At 51.0% G+C, this 18026-nt stretch overlaps 1 protein-coding gene across 1 annotated transcript; it reads right to left on the bottom strand.

Moving 5' to 3' along the window:
* Positions 1 to 909: 909 nt before the first annotated feature.
* Positions 910 to 17875, bottom strand: B4GALT7 (beta-1,4-galactosyltransferase 7). The gene is made up of 6 exons (XM_070415122.1): positions 17754 to 17875; positions 13614 to 13976; positions 9801 to 10026; positions 8709 to 8792; positions 8349 to 8453; positions 910 to 7850 (listed from the first exon to the last, which is right to left on the bottom strand). The coding sequence occupies exons 1-6, from the start codon at positions 17801 to 17803 to the stop codon at positions 7695 to 7697; spliced, it is 984 nt and encodes a 327-aa protein (XP_070271223.1). The 5' UTR covers positions 17804 to 17875; the 3' UTR covers positions 910 to 7694.
* Positions 17876 to 18026: the final 151 nt, after the last annotated feature.

Raw genomic sequence — 18026 nt, 5'->3', positions numbered from 1 at the left:
GAGTGGGAAGGAGTGGCTCTCGTACAGCACCTGGCCTCTCCAGAGGGTTCCCCTTACTTGTACAATGGGGACCCATGGGCATTTAACTTATATCATGGCACCTCTATAGCAAGAAGTCTCCTGGTCTGTATTTGGTTGGAGGAGGGAGAATGGGGGAAGAACAGGTATTACCAGGAAAGATGAGTCCACCCACCCCACCCCATCTTCCTCCCCTTTCCAGGAGGCCAGAGAGGCCTGGGCTCGGGTAGAGGATGGCCAGGATCTTTTGTTTTCAGATCTGAGCTCCTTCTCAAGAGCTGCCAGACTGTGCCAGAAGGTGTGGAATGAAAACATTTGGTGTATTTCAAGAGAAACTGCTGTGGTCCTTCAGGAGATTAAAAAAGGCAAGTGGCCCCACCTCTTGTGCCTGGTTTCCTGGGACGGATGGAAAAAGACAAGTGGATTCTGCACTCATGATACTACAGTCCTCTGGGTGGGTTTGGCTCCCGAAGGACTGGTGAAGCTGGCATGTGTAGAACTATTGTCTTCTGAAGTTCATGCTGTCTAGTACAGATCTCCTGCAGGAGGGCTGCTGGCATCACCACAGAGCTGAACTGTGCTCTGAGAGCTGGAGCTCTATCCTGCATGGAGGGTGGGGGAGGCTTCCTGCCTCCCTGCTTCTCTCCCTCCCTGTTTCCCTCCCTCCCTTTTCCTCTCCCTTTTTTCTCTTCTTCCTGGGAAATTTCACATGTAGGTAAAAATAGAAGGAAGAGAACAATGAGCCCCTTGTATCTACCAGCCAGCTACAATGAGTATCTCCTGACCACTCTTGTTTAATCTCTATCCACTCCCCTCAACTCCCACCACTGGATTATTTTAGAGCAAATCTTAGACATTATAAGATTTTATCCATAAATATTTTAGGCTGTATCAAAATGAGAAGCAGCATGCCTTTATTTGAGATCAGAGAATAGCTATTTGGGAAGGAGAAATTTTTTGAAGCCCAAACACAATGCCATTATCACACCTTGCCATCTCCTAATACTCAATCCTTACTCATATTTTCCTGATTTTATCAGGAATCTGTTCTAGTTGATTGGTTTGAATCAGGATCCACCTGAAGTCCACACTCTGCATTTGGTAGATGTGTCTTTAGATCGCTTTTAATCTACAGGGACCTTCTTGGGACTTTGTAAGCCTGGGAGAGCCTTAGATGATATGGAAGGGGGTAGGGCTCCCTGCCTCTCAGGGTAATATTAGAGTCCCTCCAGGTGCTGGTACTGTCCTAATTTAATTTGGAAAAAGAAGGGAGATTTCTATTTCTTGCATCCTGAGCATAGATAATCTCATTGAAGTATCACAACAAACCCATAAGATAACAGTTATGCCTAATTTACAGATGAAGAACAAGGGAGGCTTTCCAAGTAAGTAGAAGTGACTATTTAATCAGAAAGTTTCACCTTGTTTCTCTTCAGCATTTCTGTTTGCCCTGGGACAAGAAACAGGGGCAGCTGCTACCACTGAGAGCACAGGGCCCTCTTGCTAGTCGATTCCATCTGGGGAACTTCTGAGAATGAAAAGGAGGGCTAGTTACAAAGACAGCAGGCATAAATTGCACGTGTACTCGCCTGCATGAAATTCCCAGTTACTCCACATCCTTACCAACACAGCATGTGCATTTTCATTACTCATAACTACCACAGATATCTATGGTCTTCTTTTTGGTCCCATTACAATTTTTTATTAAAATACTTTATATGTCATAAATATGACACATATACATGTGCATATAAGGTATGAAAAATAATAGAATGATTCCTTATATGTCAAGCGTCTGCTTAAGAAATAGAAAACTAAGAAAATCTTTAAGGCCCCCTGTCGACCTCTCCCCAAATGCATCCTGTCCTTCCTCACCCCCATGGTAACCCTGCCCTGAAATTTTTTTAAAATTTAATCTTATTGTTTAAAGACCCTGAATTTTAAAATATATTTTTTTTTATTTATTTCAGAGAGGAAGAGACAGAAATATCAATGATGATAGAGAATCATTGATCAGCTGCCTCCTGCACACCTCACACTGGGAACTGAGCCTGCAACCTGGGAATCGTGATCTCCTGGTTCATACCACTGAGCCTCTCTGGCTGGGCTATTGCTTCTAATGCTCCACAGTGGATTCTAGTGAGTGGCCAGGGTTAGGACCACTGGATGGCGAACCTGTAGATCCCAGATCATACTTGAATTTGTTCTCCTTAGACATAGCTCATTTTCTTAATGTATTATTTAATTTAAAACTACATTTTGCTTTTGCCCACGTCTTGTCATCAACTTTCCTTTGCCAGCAGGAAGCAGCAGAAAGAAAGGGGCCATATAGTAGGAAACAGAACCTGGAACAGTTAAGTGTTGGAACACAGCGCCAGTTCTCTGGAGGTATCCAGTGCCACGACAGAGCCCAGAAATCAAGCATTTCTTTCTCTGCTGTTGTAGGTGGATTTTTCCCCCCTTTAATATATTTTTATTGATTTCAGAGAGGAAGGGAGAGGGAGAGATAGAGACATCAATGATGAGAGAGATCACTGATTGGCTGCCTCCTGCATGCCTCCTACTGGGGGTCAAGCCCACAACCCAGGCATATGCCCTTGACTGGAATGGAAGTGGGGACCCTTCAGTCTGCAGGCTGACACTCTATCCACTGAGCCAAACCAGCTAGGGCTTTTGTGCTTTTTGAAAATCTAAAACACTACAACATTATAGGGAGCACAATCTGGCTAATAGCAGTTAATTTTAAGTCAGTGAATTCAAGGTCTGAGGCCAAGTCCCTGATGTGTAGATGTGGGAATGCCTGTGTCTTTCTGCAAGGCCCTCCAAGTCCTCAGCAAGCCCCAGTGCACTTTTAGGAGGGAATGTTAAGTAATGAGGCAATATGACTCTCTGAATCACAGTAAAGATGGCGTCACTCACTGTTTTAAAGCCTGTAAATGGTAATAAAAGCTTTTACTTATTGGGTACTCCCTATGTGTCAGATACCATACACTACCAGATATGTACAGTACCTTGTTTATTCTCAGCAACCATACAAGGTAGGCAGGTATGAAAAGTTCTACCTTAGAGATGTGGACACTGAGGCTCAGAGAGGTTCAGCGACTTGCCTGAGGTTGCAGTGAATTAGTGGTGGAGGTGGGATTACTACCTCCTCTGGCTGAGGCCAAAGTTCCAGTTCCACTACCCTGGCTGATCCAACCCCAGGAATTTCCCTTCTTCCAGATAAGTCTCATTGGCCCTTCAGTTTCTGCCTGCCCACATTCCTGCCTTGGCTTCATTTCTATGAAAAGCAACATGATTTCATTTTATGCTGAGCCTTCTGCAGCAGCAGAAAGTGAGAGGTGGATGTGACAATGTGTTAGGAAGTCTGTGTTTTCCCATTTTGGGCTGAGATTCTAGGCCACTGCACAGAAAGGGCAATTCTGCAGCCTCTGGTGTTGCCAGCTCTAAGGGTAAGAGAGAACATTCCCTGGGGTGGGGCCACTACTTCTGAACCTCTTTCTCACTCCAATTTCTAGGGAGCAGAACAGACTCTCTCCTGAGTTGTAGTCCCCAGGACCGCGAGGCCTAAAAGCCCAGTGATGAGGACGTGGGGTGGGTCCTACAGCTGTGAGGGAGGAAAAGTCACCTCAGGAAGCAGGTCAGCCCCCAAAGCACTTTGGACTTTCCATCCCCTTAAAATTCAGAATTTCCACAGCGTGTGCCCCTGACTTCAGGTCCACTAGGAAATGAGCATCTCTGAGTCTAGGCCTCTCCTGTCTGGCAAAGGGCTTTCAGTGAGTGCTCAGAGGGAAGGAAACGGCTGCTCTGTGCTCATTAGGAAAAGGGAAGCAGGGCCGCCCACAGCATGTGCTGCTCTTTAGGGGACTTCGTGGATTGTTCTAAAAAAGGAAATTGGTGCAAATGAGCTTAAATGAAGCAGAATTAAAGTTGGCAGGTAGTGTAGCAGCTGCTGGCAGACAGGTAAACAAGATGGAAAGGGCAAGTGAACAAAGAAGATGAAGTCAGGTGTGGGGAAGAGGTGGCCCCGGGTCTTCAGGACAGGACAGGAGAGCAAAACATCAGCCTTAGGGCAGAGAAGGCCTGGGCAACAGCAGCTGGTGCTGTGGGCTGCAACCTGCCACCTGGGAATTTCAATTCAATCAATTCCATGAAAACTGAGTGCCTATGAGGCAGCAGGCCCAGTGCTAGGAGCTGAGGACATAGCAATGAACAAGATACACAGGTCCTGCGCTCAGGGGGCTGATGTTCTAGTGAGATGAAGGAACAGGGGAGAGAAAATAAATAAGATTTCAGTTAATGATGATAGCTGTGAGAGCAATAAAAAGGGATGATGTATGTGTGAGTTTGTGTGTGAACTCTTAGGAATGGGTAGTCAGGAAGGCCTCTATGAAGGAGCGGACAAGGGGACACTGCAGGTAGTCATTAAGGAAAAACACCTTCTACATCCCTTCCTTAGGAAGGAAATACTCGGTGCTGCACTATCAGACAACAAATAGTTACCTTTTCCATTTACTTCTTTCTGGTCCAATATCATAGCCTGAGGAGTCCTCAACTCAACCTTACTTGTGGGTGAGGGGGCATAGCTCAGACAGATGCAGTAGCAGAGGAAATTCTCAACTGTCAGCCTGAAGGGAAGGGCAAGATTCTATCATCACCTGAGCAATTGCTATGCTGCTCATATATAACTTATCTTAAAAAATTGTTTTTCCTTTGGGAATATTTGAGATCTATAGAAAAATTATGAAGATATTACAGAAAATTTCTGTATAGCCTTTACCCGGCTTTCCCTATGGTTAATATCTTACCTAACTATAGTGCATTGGTCAAAACTAAGAAATTGACAGTGGTGTCCTGGCAGAATAGCTCAGTTGATTAGAGTGTTGTCTCAATACACTAAAGTTGTGGGTTCAGAAAGGTCTCTCCCTGCTCAAAAATTTCCCCGTGCTTGAAAACACTGAACCCAGAGAATACAGTATAGGTTGCTCAATGTGGCAAACACAGATCCTCATGGTCCACCCAACCTTCCCTCTGCTGCCACCACCTCCCCCCGCCCCACACACACACTCCTGCACTGTATTGGCAAACCAGGGACACCCAGAGCTCCTTCCAGGTCCCTGAACATAACATGCTCTCTTCATCTCTCTATCTTGCACATGATCCCTCCAGAACTCTTCCCATCCGACAGCAAACTGACTCCACCAGCAAGCCCACCCCTCCTGGAGACCTTCCCCAAGCACCTTGTACATTCCTCAGGCACAGTGTCACGCTCTTGGTCCCACTGATGCTCCAAGGGACCTACCCAGCAGCCAAATCCCCACCTTAATCCAGCAGAGGAAGCATGGGGCAGACACTTTGTGTCTCACCCATGGCCCTGGTTTCCTCTCAGAGGTGGGAGGGACATCAAACCATGTTGGCTAGCCCTCCCCATCTAGAGAGAGGAGGAACAGTCTGGAGGATAAGGAACATCTGTGCATGGGACCAGCTGTGCAGGCCAGGAGTGAAGGAATCTGCTCTAAGGCCAAGTTCCACTAGGTACCAACTCTTATACCTTGGGCAAGCTACTTAGCTCTCTGTGCTTCACCATCCTCAGCTACAAGGCAGATTAATCAATAAGACCTAGCATGTTGTACTTGGTGAATGCTCAGCAGGTGCCAGTTCATCCTGGATTCATTTCATCCACATCTGGCCAGCAAGACAGGGATGTTAGCTCCACTCCACAGAGGAGGCAACCAAGGCACTGAGGAAGCAGTAGAGCTGCCTGCTTCTTCCCCCTGCAAACCATTGCTCAGCTCCCTCCCACTCTCCTGGAGGTGGCAGCAGCAGCCATAGTGGAGTGTGGGGCCCCAGGTCGGAGTTGTGCCCCAGCCCAGGCTGAGTGAGCTGATTCTGCTTTTCTTCTGCTCATTCTACATCCTTGGTGCAGGTATAAAGGAACACCCACATTTTGTGAGGTCTTGCTATGTGCCAGATGAGTACAGAGCTGAGGGCTATGATACCACATCCATTCCCACCAGCTCCAAGAGGTTGGAGTTTTGCCTCCACATTACTTAAGTCCAGGATGATTTAGCCAGGGTTGCCCAGGAGACTGGCATACAGAAAACACACTATTCCCTCTCCTGGACCTCAAGTTGAGTAAGTCCTGCTCACCACCCTTGCACTGTAATTGCAGCCTGGGTGCCCCTCACTGTGGGGCTGAATCACTGGTTAAGACCAATTTAGGATCACAAGGACCCTCTGTTATACACGTGAACAGTTACATGGAGCCTGAAGCTTCTCTCTGCTCATCTTTGCTCAAGTCTCTTGGCTTATGCTTAGGTTGTACAGTGTACAACCCTCACAACTGCACACAGCAGCTCAGAGGAGGAGTCTTTTTGGAGCAGAGCTATTGAAACCGCCCTCCTGAACTCTAGGACCTCCATCTCGTCCTCCAGCATTCCAGGTGTCCTACTGTTAAACTAGCCTCAACTGTCCCAGTCTCCTCGGACTTCTGCCGCCAATCTTTGGCAGTCCATTGCCTTAAAGAAGTGATCTACTTTGCAGGGCCCGTGGCCTCCCACTCTCTCGTTGGCCCCAGGCTTCCCTCCAAGATCACTCCCCAATTCCATAGTCTCCTAAGCTCCCCTCCTTCACCTCTTCTTGGCATTGGGTGATCGCTTGTGCTGTGGGAACACCCCAGGGATTCTCCTACTTCTCATCTTCTTCCTCTGGCGTCAGAAACACGGCCCTCACTCCCTCAAGCCATGACTGAGCCACTGCCGACACATCCTGCCTGCCCTGAGTCCAGTCCTCTGGATCGGTCCATCTTAGTGAGGCAGGTGAAGTCCCCTTCCCAGAGTCAGAGCTCACTAGAGCCTGGCGGTGGTCACACTGCCCCGAGGGCAACAAGGCCTAGAGGGCTGTGGGCGGTAGCAGGAACCTTGTGTCTTTGGCTTCTCTCCCACCTGAGCTTCCCCTGGTCTTGCCATCCCCAGCCCTAACCCAACTCCTTGCCAGCTTATTACAAAGAGAGATGTCATCTTTTGTCCTATCCCCTTCCCTTCAGCCACAGTGACAAACTGGTGGTTCACAACACATTTTGTTTGGACTGCCATACTTTTTAAAAGTTTCAATTAGTTGCTATCATTTAATAATTAACCAATTTCACTTAAGAATCCAGACTTCTAGTTTCTTTTGAAAAATCAGAAGATCTGACAACACAGGCCCACATTCCTACATGGTGACAACCAGCTACAGCTGCTCTGTTGTTCCCTTTCTGTGGGGCTTGCTCTCTGGTTTCTGCACTTTAAGCCTCCCAATGGCCCTAGCCACTCATATCAGCAGCCTGGCCTCTAAACCATATCTCTGCATGAGGCGGTCCTGGAGGAAGGAACAAAGCCCGCAGGTCTCAGCATGCAAAGTAGGGCAGAGCAGGGCAAGCAGAGGCAGGGCGGAGAGTCCCGGTTGGGAGCCACATCCCAGCCTCTCTCCATCACTGTTTATTGCTAGCAGCATCCCAGGCGCCCTGTGTGTCTTGTCCTGGCTCAAGCCTGCCTCTGGGGGCCAGGCTGCTGTAAACACGTAGCCTGCAGACCACTCCACATCCTACTGGAGCTGGGCCCAGGGCCTGAGGTTTTGTCTAGGGCCTCAATAGCAGTGTGGCCTGTAGGTACAAGCCTCCTTACTGTCCAGCCAACTCAGCCAAATGTGCACCAGGGGGTAGCAGCCTTGTCACAGTCCAACATGATGTTGAGAACAGTGCACGGGGCCCCACCCACAGACAGGGCTGTGCGAGCATCCACACGGTACTTCACAGTGTTCAGACCTCCCTCCCGGTCCACCTTGAATTGTTCCTGGGAAGGAAAAGGGGAGAGAGCATATACTCAGGGCTTTGTGGGTGCCAGCTGTATATTGATGCCGATGACCTCATCATCAGAGGTTCTGTGTCCCCATTGAAGAGAGGAGTGATGCTCACAGCCGTGAAGGCTCGCCCACAGCTGTATGCCCCAGTAAGCAGGAGAGCAGGGGTTTTCAGTTGACTAGTATGGCTCCTAGAGAAGAGCCATTTGAGGGATGGAAACTCTTGGGTTGCAGGTCTGCCTGGGATTCTGGCACCTTCAGCTGAGTCCCCTCCACCCAGCCTGCGTGGGGGTCATCTGATCCAGGTCCCAGGTCCCATAGCAACCACCAACCAGGGAAGGGTACGCAAACAAAATGCCATCGACTGGGCTGGGCCAAAAAAGGAGTGGATAGGGCCATTTGAACCCAAGTAGAACTTGGTGAAATGCTTGGGCCTGCTGGCTCCCCCATGTCATCGCCTATCCATGCCTGATCAGGGAACCAGTCAGCACCTGTTTTTGAGCTGCAATGCGCTTCTGGTCCCTCTTCCGCCAGGCTGGGTCATGCAGGTGGCGAAATGTCTTGTATCCAGTTTTGATTCCCGAGGGGCGGAATAGCTAAGGAGGCCAAAGGAAGTTAGGTTAGGCTGCCCCTCCTGGAGCCCTGGCCCTCGCCACTAGTCCTCTGGGGTCCCACTGCCTGCCACAGGCCACAGGCAAGGGCCTGTATTCCCATTATGCAGAAGAGGTGTGCTAAGTTGGGGGCAGGACTAGGATCAGAACCAGCTGAGGATCTCCAAGCTGAGGGCAGAGAAGGGAGCCTCAGGGCGGCCACGATGGCTGAAGTGGTGGTAGGGGACCTGGGGGTGTTACCTGGAGCCCAGCTCCTTTGATGCGCCGGTAGAATTCATCGTCCTCACGGCCCCAGCCCCAGAAGCGGTTGGACATCCCGTTGCACTAACACAGAGACAGACAGCATCACTCACCTCATCCACCCAGTGTGCTCTTTGGTCTCTTACCTCTCAGAAGTACCCAGCCTCCTTTCCTCCTCCCCTGGAAGTTTGGAGCGGACACCGATGCTCAAGCTTCCCACAACCTCTGCAGTATTGGGGGGACAGTCAGCACATCCCAGTCCCTGTGCCTGGAACTTGTGTGAGATGATTTGTTTCCCCAAAATATCTGACTGGCAGGAGGGCACCACTCTGGGTGGCTGGTAAAGGGCAGAAGTACCAATTCCTGCTTGCCCCTCCCCATTTCTTCTGGGCTCAGCCCTGGCTTCTTCCTCTGTGTGGGAGAGGAACAGTTGGGCTCTATGGCAGATACCAATTTTCGCTACCAGATTAGGGACTTCATTTACATAAAGCTGGCTTTAGTCTTGTGAGGAGCAGGAGACCCAGGTCTAAACTACTCAGTTCTTCTCCTCCCCGCCCCCCCTTCCGCCACAGTGACTAACTCAGGAATGGGCCCAGGACACAAGTCAGGCCAATCAAGAACCTGTGCGGTATGGCTCGGGAACTCCTGTCTGGCTGTTGGAGAGGGAGCTCCCTCTTCCAGTGGACTTGGGCCTAGACAGATACAGATTGCAACTACAACCACCAGCCCTCACTCTGAGTATCTGGAAAGAAATCCTGCCTAAAGAAGGCAGAAATGAGAGAAATGAGGAGAGAGAAATGGCGCCCTAGTGACACTGTCTGAGAGGCTGGGCAAGCCACACAGGAAGCAACACCCTCCTCTCAGCCGCAACCAGACTTATCTATTTTAAGACCCAGTGAACCCAACTTTTATGAAGCCAACTTTCACGGGCTTTCTGTGCTGAGCCTGAATCCTCCCTAACCAACCTGCTTGCTCCTGCTCCTCTCTTCTGTCCTGGGTTCCCTGCTGGGGCCCAGAACTGCCCTCCTCCTGTCAGTGCCCCCACCCAGTGGGAGCTCCCTGGCTCAGCAGAACAGGCTGGCTGGGCCTCACCAGCTGGTAGTGCTGCTTGGAGAGCAGCAGGATGCCGCCGACATAAGTCTTGTAGTGGTAGAGCGGGTGGAGCTCTGGGGAGGCCACGTGGAAGGGCCCTGCCTCAGGGAAGCCATAGTCCAGCTCCTCGTTGAGAGGGAGCAGGTCCACGTCGTGCATGGCGATGTAGTCTGTGCTGTTGCTGCTCTCCAGGAAGCCCACATTGATGAGTGCCGCCCGGTTGAACCTGTACAGAACGGCCAAGGCTGGGCAGGGTACGGGCAGCGAGCTGGCTCTCCCCCAGACTCTGCAGGAGAGCCCATCCTCTACACCACCCACCCTGGGGCCTATGCTGCCCTCCAGGCCGACACTGATTTCACTGTGAAGCTATCCAGCTTCACATCTGCTCCTCCATTCATCGCCCAAATGTTTACTGAGCACCTACTATGTGCCAGAAACTGTTGAGAGCATAGGATTTAACAGTGAGAAATCAAAGCCCTGCCCTCAAGGAGTTGATATTTGAATAACAGGAGACAAAAATAAACAAATAAATACTTAAAAAGCCAGAGAGTGCTGTGGAGAAAAGTAAAGCAGGAGGTCAAAGCATGAGGCAGCTGTTCTTTTAGACAGGTGGTCAGGGTAACAGGGTGAAGGGTGAGTAGCAACCTGAAGGCTGGAGGGAATGAGCCCTATGGAAATCAGGGGGAGGGGGCTCTGGGCAGAGGAGAGAGTGCCTACCAAGGCCTAGGCACCAATGTGGCCAGGCAGTGAGTGAGTGGGGCATAGAGGATGAGGTCAGAAGGTGATGGGCCCCTGATGGGCTTAGGCTTTGGCCGTGAAGAGATGGGGAGCCACTGTAGGGCTTAGAGCAGAGGCATGACACACGGTGACTTAGGGTGCAACAGGATCACTCTAGTTGGGGTGTTGAGAAGAGACTGGAGGACCGAGGTGGACGCAGAGAGGTGAGTTGAGAGGCCATTACAATAATTTAGGCAAAAGATGATGGTGATTTAGCTCAGGGAGGTGGCAGTGAAGATGGTGAGAAGTGGGCAGATTCTAGATGGATTCTGCTGACGAACTGGATGTCTCATGTGAGGCAGAAAGAAAAGTGGAGAACGATTCCAAGGCTTTTTGGGTTGAGTAACTGGAAGCACGGAGTTGGCATTTCCTGGTGGGGGAGGAGGCAGGGGAAGCTGGTCTGGGGCAGGTGGGAAAGCAGGAATTCAGCTTTGATCAAGTTAAGCTTGAGGTGCTTCTGAGACCAGCAAATGGAGAGCTGTGCAAGTAGATGGATGTGCAGGTCTGGAGTTCAGGAGAGAAGTCTAGGCTGGGAGTACAGCCCCTGGAATCGCCAGAGTAGAGATGGGACCTAATGCTCTGAACCTGGATGAGATCCCCCAGGGAGTGACTGTAGCCAGCAAGGAGACACTCAGGAGCACTGAGACCGAGACCAGGGAGCTGAGGCAGAACCTGGAAAGGAGGGGAGGACAGCCAGTGAGAAAGGAGGAGACTCAGAGAGGGCTGCCCCGGAAGTCAGACAGAGGTGTTTGAGGAAGGAAGAAGTAATCCATTTGGCAAATGCTGCCGAGAAGTCTACAGGATGAAGGATGATTAGCAAGGTTCATTAGTGATGTCAGTGAAAGCTGTTTTAGCAATGAGGGGATAAATGGGAGGAGTTTTGCTATAAAGGGGAGCAGAGAAATGAGGTGGTAGCTGTGGGAGATGTGCAATTTTGTATGCTGATGCAAATGACCCAGAAAGGAAGAAAAACTTGATCATGTAGGACAGAAAAGGGCCCACAGCTGGAGTGATGTCCTTGAGTAGGAGACGAGAAAGGGAGCTAGTGCCAGTGGAAGAGCTGGCCCCAGTAGAGCTGGGACAAGGCATCAAAAGCAACCGTGCACAGAAGCTGGTCCACAGGGCCAGGGGTTGGGGACTTGCACAAGTTTGTTTCCAGTTGGTTCTGTTTTCTCAAAAAGAAAGCAAAGTTGGGGGAGGATGGGTGAGGAGGGGGGAAAGGCAGAAGACTAGAGGAATTCGAGGCTTTCAGGCAGGGCTGAGGAGCTTCCTGGGTCAGGGCTCAAAGTCTCCAGTCACATCAGCTGCCCAGGAGCAGGTGTGAACGAAACAGTCAGGTTTCACCAGGCAGAAGTTGTGCCAGGCAGAAAGGGGCAAGGGAACTGAGATATGTGCAGGGGAGTGATTTTAACAATGAGCCATGGAATCCAAGTTAGGTCAGGAGAAAGTGAGGACAAGGAGAGTGAACAGTGAAAATTGGGAGCATCGGCAGGCTCCCTCTGGAGCACACTCACCTTTCTTCCCTCTCAGGTGTGCATCTTTACTTTTCTCTCCTGAACTCTAAGAATCCCATGAGACTTGCAACCAGAGGAGCAATGGCAGCGGCAGCTCATCCCTGGCTTACACCCTGGACTGTCTCCAAGGCCCCCTTTTCTCTGACTTTTCAGTGAGATAACCAACCTTGCCTTGGCTCACTTCTTTCCTATAATGTTTCTAGAGAGCCAAGCAGATCACCACCAAGGCTATCTCCTGTTGCTTCTCCTGTCCTAGACTTCATCGAGCTAAAAACAGCCCTGCCTTGGCCCACTTCTTTCACTGTAACTTTTTTGCTGTTAATCCTCACCAGAGGATATTTTTTCCATTGATTCCTAGAGAGAGTGGAAGGGGAGAGAGAGAGAGAGAGACATTGATTGGTTGCCTCCTATCTGTGCTCCGACTGGGACCAGGGATTGAACCTGCAATTGTGGTACGTGCCCCTGACCATGAATCGAACCCAAGACCCTTTGGTCTGCAGGCCGACACTCTAACCACTGAGAAAAACTGGCCAGGACTTTCACTGTGACTTTACTTCTCAGTGAATTCACACAGCCCAGCGTGGCCCACTTCTTTCCTGTAACGGTTCTAGAGAGCCAAAGCAGAGCACTTCGTTGGCACTCTCTCTCTCTCTCCTGTTGTTTCCTCTACCCTAAGCCCTTCCTTTGTTTCACTGTCCCCTGCTTTAATAAAGGTATTCTCAAAATAAAAAAAGAAAATTGGGGGTGGTGGACACATGGTCCTATATACATATTTTGTAAATTAATAATCCAAACATGTAACCTATATGTTCATGTAGACTAATGTCATCCCAATAAAGTTAAAAAGGAAGGAAGAAAGGAAGGAAGGAAGGAAGGAAGGAAGGAAGGAAGGAAGGAAGGAAGGAAGTTAGTTAGTTAGTTGGGAGCATCCTGGACTACAGGGCCTGGTGGGGTCCAAGAACTGTTGGGAGTTTCCAGAGGGAGGGAATTGGAAGGAAAGGTGGGGTGGAGTGTGAGATGCTTCGATTGTGATTATGGAGAAAAGATTTTGGTAAGTGCAAAGATTTCAGGATAATGCCAGACTGTGAACAACTTTAAAGCCATTGTATTGACACTCCCTTCGCCTAATCCTTACCACCAATCCCCTGGCAAGCCCTGTCTGTGCTTCCTCCATTCCTTCTACATGCTGGCCAAGTCCCCATCATCTCAGACAACTGCAGTGACCACCCACAGCTGTCCCTGTTCCTCCTCTTGTCTGGTATAATCTACTCCAAGTACAGCACCCCCATTTTAAAATGGAAATCAGATCAGGGCCTTCCCCAGCCCCAAACTTTCCCCAAAGATTTCTGTCACCCCCAGTGAGAAGGGTCCCATCTCCCTCCCTCCTGCCACTGACCCAGGTGCCCTTCACAGGTCTGAGGCCCACCAGCATTGGGCTGCTGCCAGGAAAGGGAGCAGGCCTTGAAAGGCCTGGACAAGGTGAGGCTCCTGGAGAGGGGGAGCAGGGTCAGGTAGTTCCTACCTGAAATGATCCACCTGGTTGAGCACGTAGATGTGGTGTGGGATCTTCTTCCTGATCAGGAAGCGATGCATGTGGGGTACAAAGACCAGGAGCTCCTCAAAGCGTTCTCGGAAGGGCACCAGCACTGCCAGGCGGTGGGGGCCCCATGATGGATCTTCTTCCCAGTGCTCAGGGGGCGGCTCTGGGGGACAGGCCCGGGGTGGACCTGGGGTCTCCTGGCCTTGTCCCTTGGCTGCCCAGGCCATGTCACCGGAGCAGCTGAGCTGCAGCCAGAGCAGGGAGAGGAAGCCCAATAAGAGACAGGCAACGAAGAGGTGGAAGACGGAGCATTTCCGGGGAAGGCTGCTGGGAAGCAGCCTGGACCTGGGACAAGAGCAGGGATGGTCAGAAGGGCAGGTCTGGTCTCGGACTCTGTCACAGACCCCTTCTCTGGCTTCCCCACAAGTAGGGCTGGTCTGCCTAAGCACCTGTGAATTAGTGCAGAAGCAACTTTAATGCTTTTGTTCATGCTGCTACCATGTGTCAGAATACAGCCCATGCCCCCACCTCCAGAAAGCCCTCCAACCACTCCTGGTCGCAGAGCTGCCCATTCCTTGATGGTTTCTTATTTTCTGTGAATGAGCCCTGGCCAGACCATGAAGGCTGGGATGAGGCTCCTTGTATCTTGTACTTGCCCCTCTCCAGGACAGGGGTTCCCGTCCTGAGCTGATGGCAGGAGCCTGGACTTAGAGATCTCACCCATTGCCTTCCACACCGTGCATGTTCACCACCTGCTGAAACGTTGGCTTCATCCTGCTTCTCACACCAGAAAGCTCCCCAAGATCTGGGTCTGTGCTGGCATCAATCCCCAGGGAAAAACCCCAATGTTATTTTCGGAAGATCAGGCCTGCCCCCAAACCAATGCAAGCCCCAAACTGACAGTGGCAGTTCACTGAACAAGTCTCAAAGCTTCAGTCTAACAGGCAGCCCATGCGACAAGAGCTGAGAGATGGAGTAGGGAAAGAAAGATTGGGGCTTGGGCTAGCACCCAGGCTCATTTCAGAAACTGGGAAGACAGCTGGTATCTTTAAACACTGCGGTAGTGCTGAGAGAAACTGGCCTTTAGGTTAGAAAGTACAAAAAAACAAGTGTAATTCACCTGATTCTTTTGCCTCTCTCTCTCTCTCTCTCGAAGTTCCTGGGGGTAGTGAAGGAGGAGCTGGGGAATCCAAGAAAAGGGAGGCTTCCTCTGCAGGACTCCCCATGAAGTAATCAGCAAAGCAACCTGTCTATAACCTCTATGAGTCACCAAGTAGCTACCAGGCTTATAGATTCTACTTCCTAAGTGTCCCTTGACCCTTCCTCACCTACTGCCTCTCTTCTGTGCTCTGGTCTCATTGGTCCTTGCCCAGCTCAGACCTCTTCAATCTCATGGATGATCCTCTTCTGTTTACAAGAAAAAGACCAAATTCCTTGGTCTGACAGTCAAACCCGTGACCTGGCCCCATCTCGTTGCCCCTTACCACTCATCCAATGCTATAATTTGGCCCACTCTGAGCTCCTCTGCTCACCATATTCCTTCCTGCTCCAGCCCTCACACAGCCTGATGCTTCTGCCTGAAATGCCCTTCCTATTTTATCTGTCTGAAAGCCCCTCACTGATCCTTCAGGGCCAAACTCCAATGTCATGGCCAGCACTGCTCATCTTCGCACGTATACAAACTGAGATACATGCACCTTCTGTGCTTCCATGGCATCTGGTACTTCACCCTTTGGAGTACTTAGAGGTTTGTAATCCCCCAAGTCCCTGCTTGTCTTCCCCATTAATAATCAGGCTCCTGTCTGTGGCTGCTGCACCAGACACACAGCAGAGGGCATGCGAAGTGAGCTACAGGAAGGGTTCAAGCAGCCAGGGCGTGCTTTAAGTTATGCAGTTAGAGCCACACCAAGTCCTGCCTCTCTATAGTGGCACAATTGCCAACCAGAAAGCCAGCAGTCCTGAAGCCAGGTCCCACACACAGCAGAGAGATGGCTGGGTAGGACACCCTCACAGGGGGCTTCTGACTTACCCCCCATTGTCCTGTGGTGGGGGTTTCCGATGGGGAGCAGAACCCAATCCTGCCAGTGGCCTGGGAAGGCTGGAGTCTCTACTGATTCTCCCTCTGAGCTCTTTCTGGGGGTGGGGTGGAGACCGGGGAGGTGGACATGGGGAACTATCCCACCTTCAGGGGAAGAAGCAATGACCATCACCCAGGGTATGGCACGAATTGGGCATTCCATGCACTTTCACATACTGTTTCCTTCGTCTAACTTTCCCTTCCTTCCTACCAGCATCACATCCCCTTGGGTACTCTCATCCAGAGCTGTTAAAAGTCTAAACTGCTGAACAACTTAATTCAGAGCCGAATCCCAATTCCTTGGGACAGTGGACAACACTGAGAAGTTGCCCTGATGCCACATGATGGCAAACTCCAGATCTGTAGTCCCATTGGCTCCCAGGCCCGGGCCACCCTGCTCTGAGGGGCAAACCAGATGAGGTTTTTTCTCCTTCTTCAGTCTGTGCCCAAGACTAGGAAAGAGAAGTTTCAAACCGAGGTAGGCTGGCTCCACAGCCAGCACTCTTCATTGCTACATTAGCCTGCATCTGTTGCATGGACCTTTGTACCCCTGTGTCAAAAGCGAGAAGAGACATCAGTAACTTTTTCTGAAAACACAGTGTTTGTCCAAAGGTTTATGAAAAGGGATCAGGAAATGAAAATTTTCCTCCACTACCTTTCCTTTCTTCTCTCACCCAAATCGTAGTGATACAAGCTTTGAATACTCAAATGCTCTGACAACAGCACCTCCAAATGGCAAGGGTAAGTGGAAGATACCTCCTCTGTGCCAGGCACAGTATCAAGGATTTTACGTTTGTCTCCTTCAGTCCTTATATAGCTCTCTTCCCAGTTTCTAAGATGGAAAAGCTGAAGTCGGAAAGATTAAGTGATATGTTTCTGGTCACATGGCGATTAAAGAGGATTTCTGCCCAGGGCTGACTGCACAGTTCTGGCTTTCTTTCTATTATAGTCCTGTCTTCTTACTTCAACACCAACTCTGAAAAATCCCCAAGGATAAAGAGTTGTACCCACTATATCCCAGAACCATTTGGCACATGTGGCCAAGTTAAGAGATCTAAAGGGAACGAGGTGTCCTTCGCTGGGTCTTTACCAAGACTCACTACGTGTTCTAGGTGAGAAGAGTTTTGGGGGCACATCTCAAGATTGAAGTATCCTCCCAAATGTAGACTACTAAAAAGCTCCACCTCCCCGATTCTGCTTTTTAAAAAAATACATTTTATTGATTCTTCACAGAGTGGAAGGGAGAGGGATAGAGAGTCAGAAACATCAATCAGCTGCCTCCTGCACACCCCCTACCGGGGATGTGCCCACAACCAAGGTACATGCCCTTGACTGGAATCGAACCCGGGACCCTTCAGTCCACAGGCCGACGCTCTATCCACTGAGCCAAACTGGTCAGGGCCCGGTTCTGCTTCAGTGGTAAACATTAGCTAAGCCCTGGGCCAGGCCATACCTAACCCCGGGCAGCCTCTGTGCAAGTGCGGCTGCAGGGGGTGAACCAGCGCTGAGGGAGGAGGCCCACTAGCCGGGCAGCTGGGCAGAGCTGCTGTTCGGCGCGTTCGCTTGGGTGGCCCAGAAAGGAAGGGGAAGCTCGAAGGAGGGAGGGTCTCCATTACATGGAGGTGATGGGGAGGTGGAAACAGAGAAATGGAACACAGACTCCTAGACCAGGGACAGAAAGACAGAGATCCATTCAGAGAGGTCAACGGAGTCACTGACCAGCACTCAGATAGGGAGGGGCCAGAGGAGAAACTCCTAAGAGAACACGACTTGCAAAGAGAGAACCAGGAACTCACAAAGGGAAGTCAGCGGAGAAACAGACCCACGGGTGACGGAGCCCTGCAGAGTGACAGAGACTGGAGGACACAGAGACCCACATGGAGACAGACACGCACTCCCGTGACCCAGTGACCCACGATGAGAACCACAGACCCTCAGAGAGCCCCGCAGAGACGAGTCGCGACGGCCTCCGGCTCCTAGATTCCGCCCCGCGGCCGGTAAAGATCGGCACCCGGAGGACAGGGCCCGGGGCAGCCGCCGCTCACCTGCCGTCCTCCCAGGGCAGCTGCGCCGCTTTCCTCCGGGAGGGGAACATCGTGGGGGGAGGCGGCCGCGCATGGGGCTCGAGCTCCCAGCCGGGCGGGCCGGCCTCCTCGGCCTACGCGGCACCTCCGCCTCCCGCCCCGCCCCTACCCGTCGCCCAGCCCCTCGGTCCTGCGGGTCCTCCGCTCCGGCCGCGCCGTCTGCTCCCCGGAGCTGTGGCGTCAAAGGTTCCGCCTGTGGAGAAACACGCGAGCACGGCTACCGCTGGACTGCTA

Source organism: Myotis yumanensis, unplaced genomic scaffold (assembly GCF_028538775.1).
Source record: "Myotis yumanensis isolate MYYU_CA2020_CCGP unplaced genomic scaffold, mMyoYum1.0.hap1 SCAF_5, whole genome shotgun sequence".
Taxonomy (NCBI): domain Eukaryota; kingdom Metazoa; phylum Chordata; class Mammalia; order Chiroptera; family Vespertilionidae; genus Myotis; species Myotis yumanensis.
This window is presented reverse-complemented; position numbering and strand designations above follow the sequence as displayed.